Here is a 25027-nt window from a genome sequence, read left to right as displayed (position 1 = left end):
CACATACAGAGTTGCTCTGATTTTTTTCAAGGTAGTATTTCACCTTAGAAACTCATTACAAAAAGATCAAACTCCATCACACAAAAAGGTCTTGCTTTCCCAGAACTGCATTTTTGCAAACAAAAAATATGGAAATTAACATAATAGGTAGGATCTGTTTCATCAGAGTATTTTAGCCACATTTCTGTGAGGCTGACGATCACCTTTTTACCATGTCAGGAATTATATGCATAATTCTCTCTAATGGGTGTTACAAATGTTCATCCCACACTGAAAAAAGATCAGAGTTGGTATGAGTAATAACTTTTTTTCATGAACATAAACAGTTCCCCTCTAGCTCTGTACATATCCTCCAACATCAATGTAACCACAGCTGTCAAGGGAGCCTCACCTCTTTCCATGTATATTTTAGCTTTAATTTTTTCCCATGGTTTCACTCAGTGGACTTTTTTTTTTTTAGGGGGCCTAAACCTAAACCTGTTCTCCAATTTTGTGGGCAAATTCATTGCAATAACAGATCTCAGTGTTTAGACATCATTATTTGTATAGAAGAAATTAGAGACCTACATCAAGATCTGGAGGTTTGGAAGTAGTTTTTTTAACTGAAAGCAAATTTCACATCATTGCTTCCCTCGTTCAAGGATCCTCAAGTGCTTTACATAGTTAAATGAGATCTTCTCCTTTTGTAGAGGCAGCAATCATCCCCCTCCACCAGCTTTGGCAGGGTGTCAGGTGGGACACCGGCATGGCCAAGGCGATCTGAGGATGCTCAGCAAAGTGGCATGGTTGTGGAGGGGCACATATCGCCTGTGGTCCCCAGGGCACTGCAGTGGGGAAGTGCACTGTGCCTGTTCAGAGGTGAAGCCTCCATGGCCCCTTGGTGAAGTTCCTCATGCTCCATCAAAGGTGAAGCCTCCAAATAACTAACCTCTGTGATGCTCCTCCTCAGAGGTGAAGCACCCATGTTCCCTCCATGAAAGACCACCTGCCCCATCCCACATCCCCTCGTAGGAGATGTCCCCTCAATTAAGTACCCTACGTCCCCACAGTGAAGCTCCCGTGTTGCCCTGAAAATGAAACATCCCCGTCCCCTTTGTGAAGTTCCCCATGTTCCCTCTGTCATAAATGCTCAGAGTCCAATCACAGCTTTTGGAATATTTTATTACAATCACAAGGCAAAAAGCAATAAGCAAGCAGCGCCGGGTGGGCCGAGGAGTCTCTGCTCCGCCAACGATGCACACCAAGAAGATGGTTCCCTTTTCTTTTATACAGTGTCTTATTTAAAATTCCCTGAAGTCCCTCTCTCCTTTTGGTTGATCATTTTATCCTTCTAGGCTTGCGTGGCTAGTTGCTAGGGGGTCGCACATTCCTTCAGGTGGTCTTTGGGATGAAGTCTGTTGTCTTCCTTAATGCCCTCGGATGCGAAGCTGGATATTAGGAAACATTTCTTGTCAGGAAGACCGGTGAGGCACTGCCCAGTGAGGCTGCAGACGACCCGCCCCACCGGCGGCAGCACCGACGGGCAGCGGGAGCCGCATCCCCCAATAGACCGCTCCGAGGCCGCCGGGCAGGGCCGGAACGCAAGCGCCAGAGCCGCCGTTTCCGAGCCGGCCTGCAGCGCGGGCGCTCGGCGCGGTTGCCATGGTGAGGTCAGCGGAGCGGCTGCCCGGCGCTCGGCGGGATGGACGAGGAGGACGTGGTGCGTGGCGGTGCGGCCCCGGGAGCGGCCGGTTGCGGCGGGCCGGCGCTGCCCCGCGGGGCGTTGTGCGGCGGCGGGCGGGGGGCGGCGGCGGCGCTGGGGCGGGCGAGGCCCCGGCAGTGCTGGTGGGGGCTGGGGCCCGGCCTCCGCGCGGGGCTATGGGAGCGCTCCCTTTCCTGCTTTTGCTGCGCGTTTCCCTCCTCTCTCCTCCCCCTTCGGATTTCCCCGGGCAGTTCCCCTTTGTTCCAGCGCGTGGCTCTGCCTGCGTTGCGCAGGCTTCCTCCACGTGTTTCTGCGTTATTCTGGAGATCCGTTGTCGCTTTTGCCTGCCGGTCTCTATTCCCCTTCCTGTTTCTGGTTAGCGTTCTCTTTTTGTCTTCTCTGTCGTGCTCCGTGCCCCAGGTGTGAATGACTGCGGCACTGACTTAGCAGCGACCTTCCCGTTGCCAGCTGCACGCATCAGTTGTTCGACACGAGCTAATAGCAAACGCCGCCATGTCCCGTTGTCTGCATCCACTCACCTCAAGGACACGTGTTTTCTGTAGCTAAGCCCAAAAGCTGTGTGGTAGCCTGGCAGTGGGGTTATCTGCTGTGCTCGAGTGTGTCAAACTCTTTGTTTTTTTCCTTTCAGGGAGATTTTGATGAGCGCTGCGCGCAGTGTTCGGAAGTAAACTGGGGTCTCACTGATGGAGGCAGATTTTATTGCAGAACTTGCCACAATGTTATTGAGGTAAAAAGCTAAGCCTTTAATCTGCTTTATTTTGGTTACGCCTTGGCTTTAAGTTGCAGAAATATTAGGTGGTGTGACCTGGGTGCCCTGACAGCACTGCCATGCTAGTGCTGTGCTGCAGTACAGCACTGCCGTGACACACTGACACATGGCACCTGTATGTCCTAAACATAACCAATTTTTTGCTAATTCTGAATGAAGTATTTTGTCTGCTTTAGGTCAAGAAAATAGAACAAGTTGCCTTATTACATTTTTTGAAGGGACAATTGATGCAATTTAGGCCTGGCATTTTCCTTGCTAATATTTGTTACCCTTTCACAGAGAACTCGAGAAGTTGTAAGCACTGATGTTATTCCTAATGCGAGAATCCAGACAATCTCCAAAGGCTCTAGAAGTCAGAAAAAAAATGGTACGTACAGAAAACTGTGTTCTGCATAAGAGTGAATATACTGATTCACTGAGCACATTGTCTTAAATGGAGGCTGAAAGCAGATAACTAGGTAGTACCAAGAAAAGGAACATAATACATCCCCACACAGTGTCAGAGCCTTCAGCAGCCCCAACCTCAGTGAGTTCCAGAGGCTCAGGTGGCCTCCATGAAGCTGGTGGATGTTGTGCATTGAGCTCGGTGTTTCTGCCACATGGATCTGTGCAGGCCACTGCTCACTGAAGATACGGTGTTCATCCAGATGTGGTGACCCCTTTGTTCCTTACTTGTCATGATTGTCAAGAAAGAGTTGTCTGTGTGTCTAAGTGAAGCGTGGCAATGGTCCCGCTCTCAGAATGTGTGCCCAGCTTGCCCTGTGGGCATTTGGTCCTGTAACTTATGCAGAGGCTTATGTGGATGGGATTTTGTGCAGTCACAGTAGCTAGTCTGAGGTAGCTTGGTGGTACATCTTTGATTCAGAGTCATTCTGCACTTAATTTCATGATTCAAAAGAGCAGTAACCAATATTATTTGGTGATACATCTTGCATGTTATAGTTGAGTTGCTGCTGGAGCTGCGTTGTGTACTCTGATGACTAGAGAGTTGTTTTGCTGTTGTGACTTTCAAAAAGCAAAAAATGCATTACAGTGATACGTGGAGTGTTTATCTCTTATAGGCTGACCTGTCTTTGCTGTACTGCAGTGGCAGGAGATGACTGTGTTCCTTTGAAAAGAACAGTTGTAGAAAGTTGAAGGAAGGAGTGAGGAAGGGAACAGCTTTAACACCTGCACCTATCTTTCTCCTGTATTGCTGCAAAAGTCAGAGCTGAGACACTGTGCTTTTTACTTCACGTCTTGGGCTTATTGTTAGCAATCCCCCATGCTTCTTAGCTTCATACAGTCCCTTTTGCAAGTGCAGTTACATGAGACTGTGACAGTTTGTTTTCATACATGTGTAGGGTTAAGCTGTATCTGTGGTTAACAGGTAAAGCCAGCATCCTTAATGCAGAGGAGAAACTTGGGGCAGATAACTTATAAGATGGTGAGATGCAAGGTGTGATTGGAAGGAAAAATAATGAATAGCAGATATGGAGTGAATGCAGAGGGAGTTGGGAACTGCAGAGACATTTTTTAAGACCAAAAGCCTGTGGAAGGGACTTGTAAATATGGAGAGGTATGGACTAAAGTAAGTGTAATGCTCTCTGAGGAAATAGTGACTAGATTAGAGCAGGCCCACTCCTTATGAAATTCATCTTATGCTGAGGTATCATAGGAGCACTGAATGTCTAAGAAACTTTCAGTTAAACTTGATTCCTTGAGAGACAGTGGTGAAGAACATAGCAATGCTTTTCTTATATTTATTTCTTCCTGATGAGGTACTGCAACGTAATGTGTTCCAGTTGTCCATGCTCAGGATGGGGAAGAAAAAATGTTTCATTTTTTCACCAACAGGTTCTACTTTAAAACTCGTCACTAGGCAACTCTCTACTCCTTTACAAATGCCATGTTAGAAATGATAGTGAAATATACTAGCATTTGGAAATGTGTTTAGAACAACACTTAATCAGTAGTATCTTCTTTCTTAAGTCTGTGAATAAGTGGAAGTCAATGGAATATTCAGTGTAATGGTCTTTGCTGTCAGATCTGAAGTTACTTAATAAAGATATGACTCTGTCCTGACACAAGATAACAGAAATATTAAATGGAAATACATCTGGAAAAGGCTTAAAAACACTTCTTAAATATATATTTTTTAAATAGATGAAGGCTGGGAATGGTATGTTTGTGAAGGCTTTCAGCTGGTACTGAAGCAACAAGCTGAAGCTTTGGAAGCTTTAGGAGTGTGTCCACAAATGAAGGTATGTAGAGGTCAGTGTGAATTCTACCAAGTGTGAGTTGTGCATGCTGTGAGTGTCCAGCAAGGGTGTTATTTAAAGATACTGAAATTTTTCAGGTATATCAAACCCTCTCTTTAAAAAAGAAAATATTGAGCACATGTAAACAAATTCAGTTTTCTTCATAGTTACAAAACATGAATTAAAAACTGGTGGTATTGAAATCAGAGCTGGAATATTATTTAGGTCCCTGAGTTAGCAATTATGTTCTGTTTTCTCAGAAATTAATGGTTTTCTAAACTTGGCACTCATCATTGTCCATTTGTATTTACCAGGATGAAATTCTGTGCAATTTTTGGAGGCGTTACCTTCAGAAGACCCAACAGGCGTATTGCAACAGACCAGATGGTGAAACTATCAAGACATTATCAGTAAGTGAAAATCTCATATCCTATGAGATGTTGGATATCGTTTTTAAAGAGTAACCAGAAAAAAACTTTCTTTATGTTGCGCACCTAACTCACATTAATCTCATTTCAGTGAGAATGTCTTCTAAATGGGACACCATATGCCCAGTCTCCTGAAATTACTTCTTTCATTAAACTTTGCTTGTATAAATTGCCTCCTTTCTGTCATCATAGCAGATTGGAATGTAACAGAATCACAAATTAAATATTTTTGTCAAGGTTTCTTTGCATACTGGTGAGTATGCAAAGAGCAAGTAAATATGTGAACTTCGCTTTCAACTTCATTTACTAGATCTTGTATCTGTTATACCTTAGTTTGTTTGTTGAGATTAAATCAGTAACTAAGAGTAGATAATACTATGTCTTATTTTTAAAAAACAGGTCTGTGATAGCAGCACGGATATGGATAGTGAACCAGAGCGACCTAGTGTCCTTCATTTTTTATCTGTCTCTGAAAGTGATGGGGATCTACAGACAGATTGCAGCTTTGCCTCGTCAGTTGGCAAGGTCTCAGGTAGGAGCAATGAAGTGAAGTATCTGGAAACGATTCTTGTAATGAATTGGAAGGACTTGTTGATGTGTAGTTGGAAAGCGTAGAGTTTTCAATCCTGTTTACCACAAAAGTATTTTATATTCTGCCCAAAACAGAAGACTTCATTTTCTTTTTCCCCTCCAAGGAAATAAAAGTTGAACACAATCTGAAAATGCAGAGGGAAGTTGTATTTTATAGCCACATTGCTCCATGCATCCTGTCTGGAATGAGGAAAGAAAAAGCTGTTTTATTTGCAAAGCTACACACAAATGCTGGAGTTCTAAAGAATAAGCACTTAACTAACAGCAGCACTGTCAGTCCTAACTTTTGTGTTTGAAAACAAGAGTTGATTCTCTTGTTCTTTTTTCTTCTGTGCATTGTGTGTGTGTTTTGTTTTTGTTTTTTTCCTGTCCCATATGTATTTATCTTTCTGGTTTTTTTTTTCATTAAGTGTCTTTGGTACTTCTGTTTCTCTTATCCTGCATTATATTTACTGCTCACTTTATAGCCTCTTTCATACAAAATCTTCTTGTATCATTCCTTCAGCTTCTCCTTGCTATTCACAAATCAGCTTTAGAACATTGACAGAATTCTAAACATTTTAATTAAAATGTTAGAGAAAATTGGAGTCTTTGGTGTTACTGGGCAAGTGTGATGTCAGCCAGTGCTGTGATCTCAGATAATGAAAATATAATTCAAAACATATTTGAAAGTTTTTGCTTGCACTTTGAATTTCTGATTCCTCTTTTATGCTTGATTCTTTGTTTGTCTTTTCCTTCTTATTCTGTTTCAGTGTTTGCTCTTCCCATGTTATGTGGTCCTCTTTATGTTCTACTTCTGTTCTTGTATGATACTGCCCATCTGCCATTGAAAGAATATAATCTTGTCCTTCCATATTTTTCTCTTTATTTCATGTAATCCAGAAATGAAAACAGAATGAGAAACTTGACCTGCAGCAATTAGAAATATTAAGAAACTTTAAAACTTTTGAACAGGATTAGAGAGGGGGAAAAGGGGCAAAAATAGCAACACAAATTTTTGAGAACGTAATGCAAGCACTTTTTGTCCTTATATACTAAGAAGTCAGGATTTACAGGTTAAGAGTCTCTGTACATTAATACACAGCAGATTCAGGGTGTTTTACAAATTTGTATTAAATAGGAAAGAACATAGTGAAAAATTTCTAGTGAAAATACTCAGTCAAATTCTTTCCTTTTAGATATATAGGGGAACTCCTTTCTTTTTTAGGAATTGTGCCTTTTTAGGAATGTTTTTGAAAGTGAGCATTAAGATAGGCCATAGTTTAATGTGTTCTTGGTCTGTTACTTTGCTGAACAGAACCTTTAAGTAGTCGTACTTATTTCACTAAAAGCCCTTTAAGTAGATAAGAGCTCAGTGACAGTAAAAGCACATTTTGGAACAATCAAACAAGCATAGCAATTATTTTCTATATTGAAATTTGATACAAATAATAGTAGATGTGTTCTAGTAGACCATACATTACGGTGAGGATTCATTCTTTTCTGTGCCATTTTTACTGAGCTGTTTTTGCTACACACTGGAAACTTCAATGCTGTCTCTCTTAAGAGGCAGCTCCAACATGCAATTCTTTTTTTTTTATTATTACTTTTTTGTATAGGGATAATAGCAAATTCCACTAAGTATAGTGCTGAGATATTACTAGGGAAGCCTATTAAACTCTTAAATTATTAGATGTGTGTAATTGTATGTTGTCACGTCTTGCGTAAGCTACAAGAAATAAAAGGAAATTGTGTGCTATCATTAAAGCCACAAATATAATGAGGATTATTCTAAATTGAGTTGAATGTGAAATTAACAATGAAGCTTCAGTCGTGAAGCTGCCTAAGCACATGTATCCGTGTAAAAGGTGAAAACTACTGACTAAAAGGATTAGCTGATGCTACTGCCTTTATTCTCCAGCACACACACAGATCTCAGGATCCTCTCATCTAGCCTGCTGCGTGCTGTCTCCATAGCCCTGCTGACCTCATTTGAAGAGCCAGTAGGTGGCATCAAAGACTAATTCTGACTCAGAAACGCAGTACTTGCCGTTCTACCTGCCGGTGTGTCAGTGTGTGCCAGACCTCTGCCTGCTGCCACCTCGCAGACCTGAGTTTCACCTACCAGCTTAACCACGGGGCTGCCCAGCTCGCTGCTCAGGCTGCTTGCTGAGGCCCTGCAGATCTCAGCTTGGGAGCTGTGGATCAGTCTTTGCACTTTCTGCCTGAACAGGGGAACTGTGGGGAAAGCACTGTGGGAAAAGTCACTACAGAGTCAGTGTTCATGTTTTGTGTTGGTGTGCTTTAGAAACAAAACATTTTTGTTTGTCCTGGCTAGTTTATGATGTAGGGAAGAGGAGCTTTTCAGTTTTTCTTCCTTCTTCCCTGATCTTCAAGGTTTTACTGTTGAAAAGGCTCCTAACTTGTATGTCACTCCTGTAAATTACATTTCTCATTGCTACTTCTCTCTGTTTAGTGATTCATCTCAGTTTGGGTGTAGGAAGGTTTGGTTGTTTTGTGGCTCTTTGAGTGTGGTTTTTTTTAACCTTTACCACTTGATACTTCTGTGTTCTAGAGTTCTTTTTTTTTTTCTTAATTGAATTTAAATTATAAAAAACAACAACCTGTTTTTATGGCAGATGCATACACACCTTAACTTCATTTTAGTCTCTGCAGTGTAGATTGTGTTCTTGTTAAAGCTCTGACAGTGCAGAAGCTTAAAACTGTGTTTTAATCCCCATCTCCAAGGTGTTGATTTAATCACATAGAAATTTCCCTCATATTTCCACTGCTTCTCTATCTGTCAAATGGAAAATAGAACTTCCAGCTCATAACTGCAGTTAAACTCAGACTTCTGAAAAGCTGGGAAGTGTAGCTTCCACAAAAGGTCCGGAGACCTAAAGGTTCTGTTTTATGGGTTCTGGAACAAGGTCTCTTTTTCATGTGATCTATCCCATGTTTTAACTGAGATAGCTGTTTAGTGGATAGGTTGTTGTCTCATAGAATGGCAGATGAATAAATTAGAGTGAAGCTGTTTATTAGTAGAAGTACTCAACTACCAAACAACTGCAGAGTATTGATTTGGAAATGTTACTAGTTGCTGAATGAGAGTACTTGTATATTCCTTTGTCTTGTTTTCTGTACTGTGTATATGTCATACCAGTTACTTTCTCTTTTCTGTTTTTAACATAAACCAAAGGAAGCACCTCTGTATGCTCTGGATCAGTAGATGGTGGCTTGTATTTAATGAAGAACCGAAAGGAGAAGCTGAGGATGTCAATGCCAATGACCCTCTCGTTTTGTTACATGGCATTACTCTGGCTGAAAGAACCGATGACGTTATCTGATCTCTTAAGGTATGAATGGTCTCCCCTGACACAGTTGTTGCTTTTATAATTGATATTTTTTTAATGAGGCCTTTCCTGTTACCTTGTTACTAATTTGCTCAGCTAGGAATCCTTTATGTTTAGTATCCTAACTATTCTCTGACACAAGAATTTGTGCAGCTGCTTCTTGACAACATTCTCTTCTGTTGCTTGCACTGAAACTCAGAGACCTGCAAGGCAGAAGGATTAGGAACTAAAGATGTTTGTCCTTTGAAATTTATTAAGATTCACAGGAGCAGTAGGCATGGTCACATTTTTGCTATTTTTGCTGTTGTCAGCATGCCAAAACTAAATGAGTAGATGTCCCCTGGGACTTGCGTCAGTGTCATCGTGCAAACAATGCCAGCAGTATACAGTGATCTGGAAGGTAACTAAATAGCTTCACATAATGGAGTGGGACTCACAAATTAATACAGGAAGTCCTTCTTTGCCTTTTATATCTTTGTATTTGTAGTCCATCAGAGTTCAGAATAAAGAGCTTTTAATACGGTAGATATAAAATGATCTAATGATAAAGTTTGATGCTAAATATGAGGGTTGTCAAGCAATTACTGACAGCACAGTTCTTTTCTCTCCCCTACAACATAAGTATGAACACATTCCTTGTTTTCTTAAGGGATTAAATTGTCAACTTTTTTCTCTTGTTAGTGGTAAATATTTTAAATCAGAATAAAATAGCTTACATTCAGACATTCTTAGGGCTGCTTTGTAAGACCTTTTGTGTGCTGATATTCTTTTTTAATCATTGTAGAAATAGTGTCCATTTATAGAAATATGGGGAAAACATCTTTTTCTTTTTGCCAAAATGATCTAGTAACTGTAGGTGGGCAGATCAAATTGCACTTGGACAAAATAGAGGAAAAAACTGACTCAAGATTGAATTGATAAGGTAGGATTCAGTTGTTCAACTTTTATTTTTTTCAAGTACATAAACTGTGGGCTAAAATACAAGGTGGTACATGAGATGGATGTAACTAGTATTGCTGCTGAAGGTTTAATACAAGGTGAGTTTTTCCCAGTGCCCCTCTGGATGCTTTGCTAGCTCTGTGCGAGCTTTCTGAGAATTATAGAAACATTCTTCTCTGAGTACTTTCAAGGCAAGAGAGGTTTGTATGTCTTGAACTATAGTGATTAATGCCAGGCACATTATCTGTATGTAAACTGATGTTTAATCCTTTGATTTAAGCTCAGGGGATGACTGTTGCCTTCATCAATCACAATCACACAAACTGTTGCATGTTTGCATAGCTGGATATGCTGTTGCTTAAAAAATGCATCTAAACTGTCAGCAAAATGCCATGGCATTCGGAGCTCAGAGAAGCACCCTGCAGTACAGAAGTAAATATTGAGGAGGTAACGAAATAGTAGAAATCAAAACCACCTTGCAATAAGAAGGCAAAAACAAAACAAAACAAAAGCTATGAAAGTCAGTTGTAACTAAGAATAAAATGCAGTAGTTAGGTAAACTGTGTTGATTCCATATTAATACTGTATTGCTGTGTTTGACTCTTCAAAATCTGGAGGCTGCAGAAAAGATCCAAGAAAATTCAGAACCTGGAGAGCATCCTTTGTCTTACTAAAAATAAAAAAGGTACCAAATACAGCGGACAAAAACATAGTCAGAAACTAATAATTGGAAACTGAAGTAAGATTATTTGAAAGAATGTATCATTTAATTAGGGACACTTTATGAGTTTAATACTCTGTATAAGCACACACCCATGAATCCAGTGGGGGATTGGAATAATTGGGTGACTTTAAATGCACTGAACATAAGAAGGGAATTAAATGCAAAAAGTGATGTTTAAAAGAAGGCCATTTGTATTGCAAAGTTTTAGAATGATACGATAGTTGTAGAAGACTGTAATTACATTATCATGTTTCCCTCCCTACCCTTAAGGTCTTTGCCTTTCACAAATATGATGAAGAAGTGGAGAGAATTCTATACTGCATGAACTACCATCAAACTCTTGTTTTCTAATGCCTGAATATTTAAGCTCAAATTTCAGACAATGTTAACATTTTTGCATGCATTGAGATACAGATCAAAATAGTGACAGACCAGAGATGAAAACATGAAATATTCACTTTTACCTTTTAAATCTTTATAAGCAAATCGTTTTATTTAAACCATCTGAATTACAGTTGTGCTTAAAAGTTCTGCCTTGTTTTGTCCTCAGTTTGGTTTTCTCCCTGCCTTGCAGTCAGCTGAGTCCTGCTCCTCCCTTGTGACACATGCTTAGGCACCACAATGGGGCAACCTGCCAGGTTTTAAAGGATTTACTACACCAAAAATACACTCCTCCTTGCTACTTGACACACTTAGCAGAAAAACACTACAATTACCACCTCTGGAAGGGACATTTTGGTTTAAAAATAACATTTTAACAACCTTCTGCTCTAGTATACGTAGTATTAAATCCTTTTCCACTGTGAGTAATCTCACAGCACTCTACGTGCAGTGTACTCTTTAACTAATTAATAAAATGGGGAGTTTGTGGAGGGGAAAAAAATGAGGTACTGGGCTTTGAGAGGCTGAGAACTACTGCTTCTCAAATGAGGTTATACCTGGCTACTCCAGCAAGACTGAACTTGTAATCAGTTTGTGGCATTGCTGTGTGGCTTTAACAGATGCATCGTTTCCTCGTAGTACGCAGGATTTTCTTTGCACTTAGCCCTGACTAATGTGTGCTGCTGCTGTAATTAAAAGAACACGGGCTGTGCGCTATGTGCCGTTCAAGCACTTCACTGATACCTTGTCCAGGGAGTGTTTTGATCACCCGTCTGTTACTTGGAAGAGCATCAGGCTGTAGAAACTATTCTCAAGTTCTGTTCCAAATCCAGGCTTTGAGAGTTGTCAAAGTTCTGAATCATCAGCACCTCGCATTCATAGCTGAGTATTCACACTGTTTCATGGATTTTAAAACATGAAAACAGCTTTCCACCTGACAGAAGGGCATGTTTTTTGCACAGGGACAGTAATTTCAGACTAGGATAGGTATCGTCATTGTTTTTTCATCAGTTGCAATGCTTCGACGTGGTAAAGCCAAGTGAGTGAGAACTTTTAAAAGCAACAAACCAAAAGCACACAACCACCACGTTTGTAGGCATTGTTTCTCTCTTGCATTGCCTCTTGCATAGGCACTGCTGCGTTTTCTCTTGTGCTGGGTACTAGCACTCACCCAGCTGTTGGTATGTTAGCTGAAAGCAGATCAGAAACAAATTTTGCAGGTTAAACTTCAGTGGGTGTTTTAGTGCTGTGTAATTTGCTTCACCATGATCCCCTTCTATGTTGTGCTGGCAGTAATGTCAGCAGAGTCTGGAAATCTGTCTGTTTCAAATCAAACCCTGGAAAACAAAAAGCCTGTTTTCAGTCTAATCCTCAGTAGGAGAAGTGACACAAGTGCTTTTGTCAGCAGGGAGGAGGCAGGAGTGTGATGCAGAGGGCAGCGGGGAGGGTGGGATTTCCCATTGGGGAGGCAGCAAGCTGTTATGGGTGGTTTAGCTGCAATCGAGGCCACACCACACCCTGTGCCTTGATTGTTTGTCCTCCAGCTGGTGCTGTGCTGGCTCAGGAGTTGCTGCTCTCAGTTTCTTGGAGCCACCTCTCAGATCTGGCAGCTAATTGTAAGAGTGCTCCTTACCAGGTGTCGCTCAGTGCTTGCAGTTAGCTGAGCCCTTTGCTTACTTCCCTCCTCTTGGCTTTGTGAAGCCAGCTGTGGCACTTGTGGGAGCTGCTTGTTAGCCTCTGTTTGTTAGATGACAGCAAATAAGCCCTTCTTTCCTTCTTATAGTAGGGTCACAGGGGTGCTTTTGCTGCTGCCATGAGTTGAATTTGTGGAGGAGAATGGTAAGCCCCAGAAGCACACAGCTAGAACAGGAGGGAAGTACAGCTGGTTATGTTGAGCTTTCTGTTTAGCTGTGTCCGTTTTGCATTCCTTAGGTTAAGTTGTTCAATTTATTACAGCTTGACTTCAACCAGCAGTGGGTGCTGGGTCTGGATGGGTAACCTCAGTGATCGTGTGGGGCAGCACTCATTGCCAGTTACAGCGACTATCCCTTAAGACAGAATTCTAATCAGTTTCCCTACACATGCACTGTAATGCTCAGCAAGGGATGATTAAGGTGCTGTAGTGGAAAAGAAAAGGTGAGTTTGTGCCCTGCCATGACTGAGGAGAGAGGTGAGCGCTCTGTCAGGGAAGATATTGTTCTGCCTTGGTTTTGTTTTGCTCTTCTCTGGACAAGATGTGAGTGGCAGTGACAGATGGCTGTGTGCTATGAGGAACTCAGTCTGCTGCTGGGAGGGGACCTCTCCAGCGATTGTGGTGTGCAGGTCCTGCCCCAAACTGGGAGCTGGTGCAGAGCCCAGCTTTACCAACACTGTAGGAGTTTGTAGGCTAAGACCTCACCAGTTTGTGTAGCAACGTCAGAGGGATGTCTTGCAAAAAGAAGGCACAGCTGGCACAGGGGAGAAAACTGTTTTCTAATCTGATACCATTTAAAGAACAGGGTCTTGTCTGTTTGAAGTGTTAACTTGTTTGGATCTAAATTATTACTTGAACAAATTCTGGGGGAAAGTAATACAGCAAGGCAGCTCTGAGCCCTGTGGGAGGCTTTAATCTGGAACGGGAGCAGTGCCTGTCCTGTCATGAAGCTCCAGACTTCAGTGCTTGCTTTGCTTGCTGTGAGCATCAATATCAGATAAGCACAGCATTTGGAGGTGCTGGTGTCTTGTTATTGGTAGATGTTGCAAAATCCCCTAACATGGATCTGGAAAAAAAAAAAAAAACTACTGTAAACTGTGTGCTAGTTTTTAGTGAAAAACACATTATTTGGGTGCAAGTTCAAAATAAATGATTTTGGATTTTATTAGCATGCAAAATAACTTCTCAGTGAAATTATATATAATTTTTAATCAGGCTAATTATTGGAGTTGTGATTCTGGGTGTGTGCCCATAATTCTCTGACTTCCCTCCCCCCCCATATTGCTTCACTCACAGCAGAAAGTGTTTCATCTTCAATTTGTAAAATTTACTTAAAGCATTAGAATTTCAAAGAAAGATACCATACCACTCAGATGGGGTTTGAAGCAGTTTTGAAAACACAGGAGCTGAAGAATGTGCAGAACAAACTGTATGCAAGCCTGCTGATTGTAAGCTTGCTGCCATAACATCACCATTTGTCAGTCATATCTGAGCTTGAACTTAAAGGCCTGTTAAAGGTTGGAACTGGTGTTCATCCTGTGGAGCATATAGAGGCATGTAATTCAGATAGTATTGCTTAGGCAGTATAATACAAACGTTGTTTTAAACCAGAAATTGATCGTTGGATTAATTGTAGAACAGTCGTGCTTTTGTTGTGCTATTTATATTTATCTTTGCTTTTTTACACAGGTTTGTTGTTGAAGGTCATATTCCGTATTTCAGTGCTTATCAGCACTTTCCAGAGAAGATGAAGTTATATGGCCTCGATCTTAGGATCTTTTGTGTTGAGGTATTTTTTTTTCTTTAAATAATAGATTAAAAACAAACAACCAGCTAATTATCTTGTGGTATTTTAATTTTTGGTTAATGTACTAATAAATTGATTAAATCTGTTCCTACATTGTAGAGTTCAGGTTTCATATTATTGGAGCCTGTGCAGAAAGCAGTGCAATCAGTGACCACCTGTGCTTTAATCGTTAACCAGTCTAATTAGGCTGATTACCTAAGTTAAAACAAAATCAGTAAGTACTTGCTGAGAAAATGGTATTCAGAACTGCTGTTGATAGCTTCAGAAATAGGATTTAGTTTCATGTCTAAGGACTTGTGTAAAACTCCAAAAATATTTTTTGCTAAATATGGATTAAATAACATACGTTGTTCTCTTCCTTGCTGTGCTGGCTGAAATGTATTAAATACAACTTAAGGGTATTACTGACCTGCATAGCAATGAACAGGCAAAATGTAACGTGTCCCATACTGAGAATTATTATGTACTTTGCTAACACTTTTCCGCTGGTATTTCTGTTCCAGGAAAATAAATACGTTAATTTCATAAAATCAAAAATTCAAAATAAATTCAAAAAATCACAAGTTAATTATGAATTTTTGAGGCGTGCAAATAAAACATTAGGTTTTTTAGTGCAGAAAGCAGCAATGCTGCTAACAGGAAAAGCTGGCTTTGGGGCTGTTGCAAGGTGCTTGTAGCCCATGCCCTCAGTGGTGCTGCTACAAGTAACATTACTGTTCTCCAGTATGTACATTTGTTCAGCAGATCATAATTGTTGTGCAAAAGCTGATTTGCAGAATTGAAATTGTTTTTCTTAGACTTTTCCTTAATAGAAAAATAGGTGAGGTTGAAATGTAGTTGCAGACTTCTTTTTTGAAAAGCTGTTAATGTTCATTCTCTCTGTCTTTCTTGGTCTTCATCTTTTAGAGATATTTGTACCTCTCAAAATGGTTACACAGAACTTGAATCTTGGCCCCGACTAAATCAAAAGTCCCAATTAAATTTTTTGCATGAGTTGCAGCCATACAACTTGTACCACACCTCAGAATGGGAGATGTGGTTTGCAGAAAGGAGATTGCAATTGCCCGGGGAGGATCCCAGCTAAGGCAGCCTAGTCTTGATGTTTTTGACTACGTGATGGGGATGAAAATTGCAGAAGAGAACGTCAAGGTGTTTCCTAGATCTTATGTTTCAGAACCGATCTTACTTCTCATTGCAGCACAGAGATTACCAGTAGTTTATCCACCTGTATCCAGTTTTGACATCTGAGTTTTGAGATATTCAGGAGACCAGGTGGTTGTCCTGGAGCGGGAAGTCAGATTGTGTAATACTGTATCCTCTAAGTACTGCATTCTTTTCTCCTTGGTGTTCTGTATATGGTATTCTGTAGACAGTTATCTTCAAAATCTTCTCTGATAGTGACAGGACAAGGGGGAGTGGCTTTAAACTAACAGGGGAGATTTAGGTTAGATGTTAGGAGGAAGATCTTTGCTCAGAGGATGGTGAGGCCCTGGCACAGCTGCCCAGAGAGCTGTGGTGCCCCATCCCCGCAGGCACTCAGGGCCGGGTTGTTGGGCCCTGGGCAGCCTGAGCTGGTGGGGGGCAGCCAGCCCACAGCAGGGGTTGAGTGAGTGGGCTCTAAGGACCCTTCTAACCCAAGCCATTCTCTGATTCTGTGAAAAACTATCAGATTATGGCCATTAAAACATCTTACTTGCCTTGTAATTCATTATCAGTATTCATTGCATTTCAAGTCTGGTGAATTGAAACTGTGAGTATTTTCAAAAACATAGCTGTTTCACAAGGCTACTTAGTAGATTTTGGTTGTTTGGTTTTGTTTTTAACCATTTTTTAGTACGTTTCTGTCCTGTGTTGTCTGCCTGCTACCCTCATTTTAATCTAGTAGTAGTTACATGATTGCTTAAGATATAAAGTCATAATAAACTACCCTCTTATCAGTTAAGTATAGATGAATCATAACTTGATAAGGGTCACCATAGGTATACACGGTCTCAGTGGCTTGAAATCCTATTTTCAGTAACAATTTTACAGATATCCAATGTACACTGAGATTGTGCAAGTTTGAAGTTATTACAGTTTTGACAAATAAGTGCAATAGTTACTACAAGGAAGGTGGGTTGCATCTAATTAATTTCTCTCTGCAAAGCTGTGTGCATATATACACAAAACATTTTTTAACCTTTTGTCATTCAGTTGTTGGAACTGAATGTGTGGAATGTGGCTTGTCTCAGGCTTCCCAGCCTAAGAGTTTCAGTGCTGGGTGTAATGCTGGCATGGAGTCCCCATCACCAATGCTACTTCGCTGTCCTGCTTCCAATTTAGCAATTAGTTGGAAGTGATGAAAGAGCATTGTCTCTGTCGTGGTGAAAGAGGCTGAGGGAGCTGAGGTTTTTTAGCTCTGAGCAGAGGCCTAATTGTAGTGAAGTCTGTAAGTACTCAACAGGAAGGAGTGAAGATGGAGTCAGATTCTTTTCACTGAACATCAGAGACGATGGGCAAGAGTCAGTGGGCATGGAGGAGTTCAAGGTTTTTTCTTCCTATTTGCAATTTATTTAACTACAGTTAATCCCTCCTAATCTAAAGGCATTTACCAGTAGTTAATGCATCTTTGATGAACAGTCATCTCTTTTAGGTGGAAATCATTTTTGTTTCCTTATTGCAGAGGATATTTATTTTAAAGCCTGCTAGTGTAGAACTGAAAACTAGCTTGTAAATTAGTAGTAGTATATATAAAGCTCTGTGGATAATTTGATTTCAGCTTTCTTTTTCTTTTTTCTTTTTTTTGATAGCATTTGTCTTCTGGTGAAGTGCCACACCAATTCCTTTTTTTCCATTCCTGTTTGATTGCAGATCGATATTTTATTTTGGGTTTGATTGTCAGGTTATTGACATGCACGCAAACTTACATGTCTATAGGTAAGCAGATCACTCCCATGACTGTTGAGCAACTTGATTTACCAAAGCACTGCAGATAACAGACACATCAGTTTGGAGTATGTGCTGTGTGGAGCAGGATAGGTGTAGTCTCATAAATATCTTTCAGATCCGGTTGTTCTGAAGAGCTCCTGGAATGGCCTTCGTTTTAGATGCACAAGTATCTAGAGTTGGCGAGGAGCCAGATGTGTGACCTTGGTACAGTTCCCTTCCTTCCACCTGCGGCATTCAAATAACTCTTTTCTTCCTAAACTTGTTAAAAATATGTTTTTTTCCAAGTGGTGAAGGACTAGGAGAAAATGGATGATCAGTGAATATTGGTCAGTCCTGTTCAGAATACTGCTGATAGACGCTGTGGCCTAGGAATCATTAAATCAGTTCATTTTCTGGTTGGTTTTAAGATTTAATTTTGTTCTTAATTGTCTTCTTCACCTATTTCTGTCCTTTATTTCTCATTGCTTCCTTTACTATACTGAATTGCTGTGATTTCCTCTGCCCTCACCAGATTTTTCCCCATACAGTTGATCTGTTTTTCCCTTTTTGTATATTTCACTCCAGTAAGTGTTTTTATTTATTTTTATGATGCCTTCTCTTTCATTTTTCAGTTCTTATTTTTCAGCCTCACTGAAAGGCCTTTTGTTATGGCTTTCTTCTCCCTGATGCCATCTTTCTTTCACACTTAGAAGCTCATCATTCACCATTAAAACGATATCTATTGTTGCCCACGTCAGTAATTCTGGGCAGTTCTTCATTGTGTTCAGTTTGATAAAAATGTTGATTTGTATTTATGATCTGATGTTGACTTTGACAGGAAAAGGAAGAGCTTGAAAGGCAGTGCATGTATTTGCTGCCCTAAAAAAAGATGTGACTCATCCAGAGTCTTCCTTTTTCCTCAAGTGAGGAGTGCTAGGTGTTGAAGTAGGTGCCATAGTGTAATTCTCATGTGAGACAGAAGGCTCTTCAGCTCTTCTCAGAATGTGCTTCTTCAGTGCAGAGCTTTATTCTGTGATGCTTTGGATTTTTTTTTTTAGTTGGAGGAGTATATACCTTGCACACACAAATACACACATCCTCTCTGGCTTCGATTATTACATTTCTTCCTGCCTTTATTTGGGATTGAAAGGTTTGCTGTAAGCGTTGGCAGGTGAACCTCTCTTGTCTACACTTAAACTCTTCAAGGCTTTCTTCTTTTACAGCACTTGATAGCTTGCATTTTCTTCTTGTTCTTTTCTTAATTCTTAGCAGCACTTCTGTATCCATGTGTGTCTTATATCAAGGAGAGTTGTGTTTTGCTTCTTTATTCTGCATGCCTTTTTTTTTCTTCCAGTGGAGCAGCTGTTTTTGTGTTTGAGGTATTATCATCAGTCCTGCAGTGGATTTCTATTGCCTTTTTATTTATTTGCTCCCCTTATGTCAGCTAGCTTTCCATAAACAAGGAGAATGTTCTTTAAAGAGCAGTGGCACCTGTAGATCTGCTTGTTGGCGCTGAAGCTTCCACTGGCTCTCTCCTCTTGTGACCTTATGAAGGTTGCTTGACTGGCAGGGTATTTTTAGCTCCCATTTTTTCCCATTGTCACTGTACTGTTTTCTTCAGAATCCATGCCAGGCTAATCATTGTAGAATTCCTGAATCTTCCCTTTTACATTTTTTAATATTAATGCTGAGAGACCTTTGATCTTTAGAACTTCTTCAGATATTTAAAAAAACAACATTTGTGTTTCAGAGAGCTCCAGAGCTCCTCAGTTATTTCCTTGAAGCTTCTTGTGTGTAAATTTCCTAGGTCCGTCCTCTGTGAAATACTTCATTTTATCAGATACTGCTTTACTTTTTTACAGGCATAAATTTTCTCTGCCTTACATATTATTTTAACAAGATGGATTCTTGTTCATCTTCCAGTTATGGAGCTAACTTTATTTTTGTCCCTGTTTGTTTCATGACTTGCCTGTTTATCTTGAAATTAAAGGTTCTTTTGGTGGTGGTGGATTTTTTGTATGCTTTCTTTGCTGCTTATGGCTTAGTTGCCCTTACCTTTAATTTTGTTGCAGACTATCTACAGTGCTGTTTCCTGCCTCTTTTATCTGGGAGATGGTTGTTGAGTTGTGTGCCTCCAGTTACATTCTCAATTTATCCCATTATCTGAAAATGAAGAGCTATTAGAGAGTACTAGTGACCAGCTAATACTGTATTAGGAGTGGCCTGAAGTACATGTTTCTAAGTCAGGAGCTGGGGATTTTTGTATCTTTTACTGTCATAACTGAGAACAAGGTTTAAACTTGAGATTTGTATCCTTGTGCTGCCCAGTATTGGACCCCTTTGCTTCTAGGTTCGCAGTGATTCTATAATGATAAGCTTTTCTCTTACAGTGTGGCTGCATGTTGGTGGATTTTCCCATGATGGCAGATGTCGAACCTCAGATTTTTGCCTTTATTTCTAATTATTGTGATTATAGACAAAATTATAATCGGAATACAGTTGTTAATACTTGTAACCTATAGACATTTTTTGCCTCGTGACCATCTAATAATTTAGCTGCTTGGTAAGAGCTGTTTTGAATAAAGTAGGGTTGTGCCACAAATGCATATTTGAATCAAGTCAGTGTTGTTCAAGCATAGTAAAAGCAGTTTTGTTTTGTAAATTTAGTTGACAAGTTGAATGAGTCTAAGACGCCTCCTGATTTTGATTTCCCTGTGAATACTGGGGGCAGAAGAATTGTCAGTTAGCCTGGAGGAAAATAAAAAATGGAAGGATTTCTCATGGGTTAAGAAAAGAAAGTTGCTAAAAACTTTGATGGTTACTTACTGTATACAACAAAAACTAGAATTTGGCTGTAGTCTCGAGGTTTCAAGGATAATGGCTCAATCTTAGAACTAATTTAACATTAATTCCTCATTAATTTCTAATCATCTTTATCAAAGTGTAAACGAGTTAATGTAATGTACGGTATTAGGACTGATTGAGTAATAAAGGTGTGCTTTGACCAGAGGTAGAATCAGTATTACAGGTTTCTCAAAAACTAGTTCTTTGCATTTATGGTACTGAATAACACATGGAGAGAAGGTTCATCGCTTATGTATCTAACTTGGTCTATTGCTTGGCTATTCATGCTGGAAACAGTTGTTTGCATTTTCTTGTGAGGTGCTTTGAGCTTCTTCTGTTCTCTTTCTTGGAGTTGGTAGCATATCACAAATTGGTGAAATATTTTCGTGTGTGAAGTGCCTAAACCTAGACAGATAGGATCTGCCGTTGGAAAGCAGATACCTCTCTCGCTTACATTCTCATTAGATAGCTTAAATGTAGTTTCATGATGTATATCACGTGGAGCTTAGCAGAGGAACTGTTACTAGAGCATTCATGCTTCCCTCTTTGCAGACACACAGCCCATCTCCTTAAGGGGTGGACAAGCTTGTGGAGCTGGTGTGCTGATTTTGCTCATGTAGTTCGTTCTTCCCACGTGTTCTGAGAACAAAGCTCAAGTTATTTTTCATTGTTCTTTTAAATATAGTAAAAAAAAAATAGGATATCTTCTCACGCAGCAAAGTAGCTGAGCAGTATTGTCACACAGAAGGAGATGAGGTCTATACTCAAATCCCAAGAGCACAGAAAATGATGTGTGTGAGCATGCTTTGTGAGAATGGCTGCAGAGCGCACTGCTGCACCTGCTCAGCTTGGTGCTTAGAGCCAGAGGCTAGATGTTCTGGGTGAACTATAGTGGTGGCATAACCTTAAACAAGGTCAAACTGACCACTGAAGAGCCTTAGAAATCTCATGGTGATCATTTTTAGTGTCATTAAAACTATGGATTTTTATCCAGCTCTTCAAGCTAATTCTTCTGTGCTTGTTTTGTTCCTTGATTTGTACCCTAAGCTGGACTGAGCAAATGATATTTCGTACTTTGCGATTGTTTGATATCAAAGATGCTATTTCTGGATCTATAATTTCATCAACTTAAAAGCAGATGGATTAACGTTTGCTTCATTACAGAGTTTGTGTATGTTAATAGAACTTTATAAATTTGACAGTGTTTCTTAAGTGCTCGTATTTCTTTAGTGGTGGGTGTGGATGTCTACTCCTAATTATAGTACTCTTCTAGGAGGGGTAGATAAAGTGAATCACTGTTTTAGGGCTTTATGATTTTTGTCCCACTGTCTAAGGAGGAGTAAAATTCCTCTGTTTACTTCTGTATTCTGAGTGTTTTATGAGGTCACTACTCATTCTTACTGAGGAAATCACAGGGGTTGGAAGGGGCCTCTGGAGATCTAATCCAACCCCCTGCTAAAGCAGCTTTCCTGCGATAGGTTACACAGAAAATCGTCCAGACAAGTTTTTAATATCTCCAGAGGAGACTGACTCCACAACCTTTCTGAGTAGCGTGTTCCAGCGCTTCACTACCCTTATCATCCTCAGACACCTTTCCCATTCTCTAAGATTTTTCAAAGGTGATAGAAAGTTCCTTGGTAGTAACTTCTTCCAGCTCCCTCTGAACTCATGGGTGCATGCCATCAGGACCCATGGATTTGAGTATCTTGAGTTTGCCTAGATGATCTCTGAGCAGATCCTCCTAAACCAAGGGGAAGTCTTTCTTTCTCCAGATTCTCTTATCTCTGGTGTCTGGAATTCCTCAAGAGTTCTAACTCAAGCAGTCCTAACAGCAAGGATTGAAGCAAAAACAGCGTTCAGTAACTGCCTTCTCAGTGTCCTCTGCTACCAGGACACCCACTTCATTCAGCAGCAGACTCATGTTTTCCACGGTCTTTCTTTTGCTGTTGACATACTTAGAAAAGCCTTTCTTGTTGTCCTTGACCACGCTTGTCAGATTTATTTCCAAGTGGGCCTTAGCCTTCCTCACTGCATCCCTGTGTGCCTTGACAACGTTTCTCCCAAGAGGCCAGACCCCTTTTCTACTTTCCATAGACTTTCTTCTTCTGTTTGATTTTTTTCCATGAGCTGCTAGCTCATCCACGTGGGTCTCCTGCCACCTTTGCCTGATTTCTTACTCTTAGGATGCGCTGATCTTGAGCTTGGAAGAAGTGATGCTTGAATGTCAGCCAGCTCTCTTGAGCCCCATTGTCTTCCATTGCTCAACCCATGGGAAACTTCCAAGGATGTCCTTGAAGAAGTCAAGTTTGGTTTGGTTTCTCCTCAAGTCTCAGTTGGCAAAGCTACCTATTGCCTTGTTTCTTCCATGTGAGATCCTGAATTCCGCTGTCTCATAGTCACTGCATCTAAGGCTGCCCACAGCCTTCATGTTCCCAGCCAGACCTTTCCTGTTTTTAAGAAGGTCCAGCAGTGTTCCTCTCTGTGTTGGCTCCTCCACCACCTGTGTCAGAAAGTTACCTTCCATGCACTGCAGGAAGCTTCTGGACCATGTATGCCTGGTAGTGCTGCTTTTCTGGTAAATATTGAAGTGATCAAAGTCCCCCATGAGAACTAGAGCCTGTGATTGTAAGCCTACTTTCTGAGGTCTGTAGTAGGCCTACCATTTGGTGGCTGATTTAGTAGTGCTCATTTGATGGGTGATGGTCTACTCTGAAGATGGTTTTTAAAATATAATGGTCTGTTCACCATGTCTGGTGAGTTAGCCTTGTAGAATAAGTGAATTGCATTATTGAGACACGTAAGCACTACTCCCACTCGGCGAAGTCACTTTTAAAGAAAAATAGTAACTCCAAAAAAAAAAAAAAAAGCCCGTGTAAATGAAAGCATGCTTACAGGATCCTTCATCTTTATTATTGTTATTTTTCTCTTTTTTTCTCTTCTTGATAAGATTCATAATCTTATGTTATGAACAGCTTTGAATGAGTTGGAAAAAAAAAAAAGCTACCTTTTAAACCAGATTTCTCATTCAAGAAAACTGCTCCTTTCTGCATCTACTGAAATACATAATCTCTCAGCTTGATAGCTATGAGAATATAGATTAAGCAAATACAGTTAACTGATGTTATGGTGAGACTATTTGGATAGAAGAGTAGGAAGTAAAGACATTGTATGCAAAGAAGAAAAGCTTGAAAGATGGATATAGTGCAAGCTTTGTTTTTTGTTTGGTATCATTATAGTGAATAAAGATTACAGTGGGCAAGCATTGCATTTTTTTACTCTTTAAGAAAAGATTGTGATTCATTGGCCCACAAGCTTCAATTAAATACAAATCTATTTTTTCACCAGTATCTACTTTGTGTCTACACCCACAAGGTGTATCTGAATCAATGGATATGCCCATTAAGTCTGTCTAATAGGAAGTGATTTTTTTTTAAGTAGAAATGTTTTAATGTTCTCTGAAAGCTGATATGATCAGTGTTGTTATGTTCATGTACCAACCTTAATTTAAATATCTGCATGATCTTAATTATACGGGTTTCTATAATTCCTTCATAATGTTTTCAAACATAGAGGTGTTTTAGTCCAGCTACATCAGAATTATTTTCTAGTAATTCCTGACTTCTAATAAAGGAATAGAGTACAAAGCATTGTTAATGTATAAATCCATCATATTCCTTATGCTATGGAATTCTGGTTGGATTTTTTTTTCTTCTTTTTTTCTGTTGTTGTTTTGGGGTGTTTTTCTGGTTTGGTTTTTGGTGTTGGTTTTTATTTATTTATTTATTTATTGGGGGGGCGGGGAGGAGGTTGTTTTCATTTTGTTTTTCTTACTCTCAAAAAAAAAATTATGGAAGAACTTATAGATTTGTGGAGTGACAAGAACATTCAAAAGCAGACAAGGTTTCCTAGGCAAGGAACAATTAAGTATATCTACTTACCTTTCAAGCTAAGGAGGAGTTGACTGGGTGGAAGTTGTGGTGATGGCTTATTTTGTTCAGAAGGCAGCCATTCTGAATCTCTTCCAATATACCTTCTCAGGAAGTGTCAGACAAAATTTGTTGGTCTGCTGGTTCAGAATCAAAACAGTGGAGAATTCTTCTTTGTGTAACTTGGGGGTAATTGTTGGAACTTGTTGCTGTCAGACATTCAGGAGGCTAGAAGGGGTCAGACAATGACTGGACAAAGCCCATAGGAGAGAAGGCATGCAGAACTGGTGAGTGTTGGCTTAGCCACAAACCGTGAAGCTGGGCAAAAATCTGGGAAGGTGTCCTTGTGGCTTTCTTGGCTTTTTAATTCCTTCCTACTTAGTTCTCTTGCTCACTGCTGGATGCAAGGCTAAATAGATCTTCTCGGATAGATGTGATGCAACCACTTTTTGTTTTTGTTCTGGGATTAAAGTTAGGGTTTCAGTTTGTGGGTTTTGTGCTCTGGAGAGACTTCTTTGAGATGGTAAAACTTTGTGAGATAACTTATGAAAAACAGCAGCTTTTCCTCTAAGTCACGGTTCACTCCTTTAAGTTATGTGAACTTAATCCTTGCCTTTAAAATTTTAGATTAAGAGATCTGGGATTGTCTCTTAATTTTAAAAGAAAAAAAAAAAAGTTTTGACAAATCCTTGCTTCAAAGGGATATCACTAACCTATGCTAGGATTTACTTTCAGAGTAACCTT

General features: G+C 40.1%; 1 protein-coding gene across 2 annotated transcripts in view; it reads left to right on the top strand.

The window, feature by feature from the left end:
• Window positions 1-1626: 1626 nt before the first annotated feature.
• TAF1B (TATA-box binding protein associated factor, RNA polymerase I subunit B) overlaps window positions 1627-25027 on the top strand; it is a 44506-nt gene continuing 21105 nt past the window's right edge. For both annotated transcript variants that reach the window (XM_065730727.1, XM_065730726.1), the window contains exons 1-8: window positions 1627-1699; window positions 2331-2429; window positions 2751-2838; window positions 4617-4714; window positions 5026-5121; window positions 5539-5671; window positions 8909-9065; window positions 14489-14588. In XM_065730727.1, coding sequence (XP_065586799.1) covers window positions 1682-1699; window positions 2331-2429; window positions 2751-2838; window positions 4617-4714; window positions 5026-5121; window positions 5539-5671; window positions 8909-9065; window positions 14489-14588 — 789 coding nt within the window. In that variant the 5' untranslated portion in view covers window positions 1627-1681. The remainder of the gene's footprint in view (window positions 1700-2330; window positions 2430-2750; window positions 2839-4616; window positions 4715-5025; window positions 5122-5538; window positions 5672-8908; window positions 9066-14488; window positions 14589-25027) is intronic.

This window comes from Cyrtonyx montezumae, unplaced genomic scaffold (assembly GCF_038088225.1).
Source record: "Cyrtonyx montezumae isolate F1298 unplaced genomic scaffold, pur_monq_1.0 scaffold_13, whole genome shotgun sequence".
Classification (NCBI taxonomy): Eukaryota; Metazoa; Chordata; class Aves; order Galliformes; family Odontophoridae; genus Cyrtonyx; species Cyrtonyx montezumae.
This window is presented reverse-complemented; position numbering and strand designations above follow the sequence as displayed.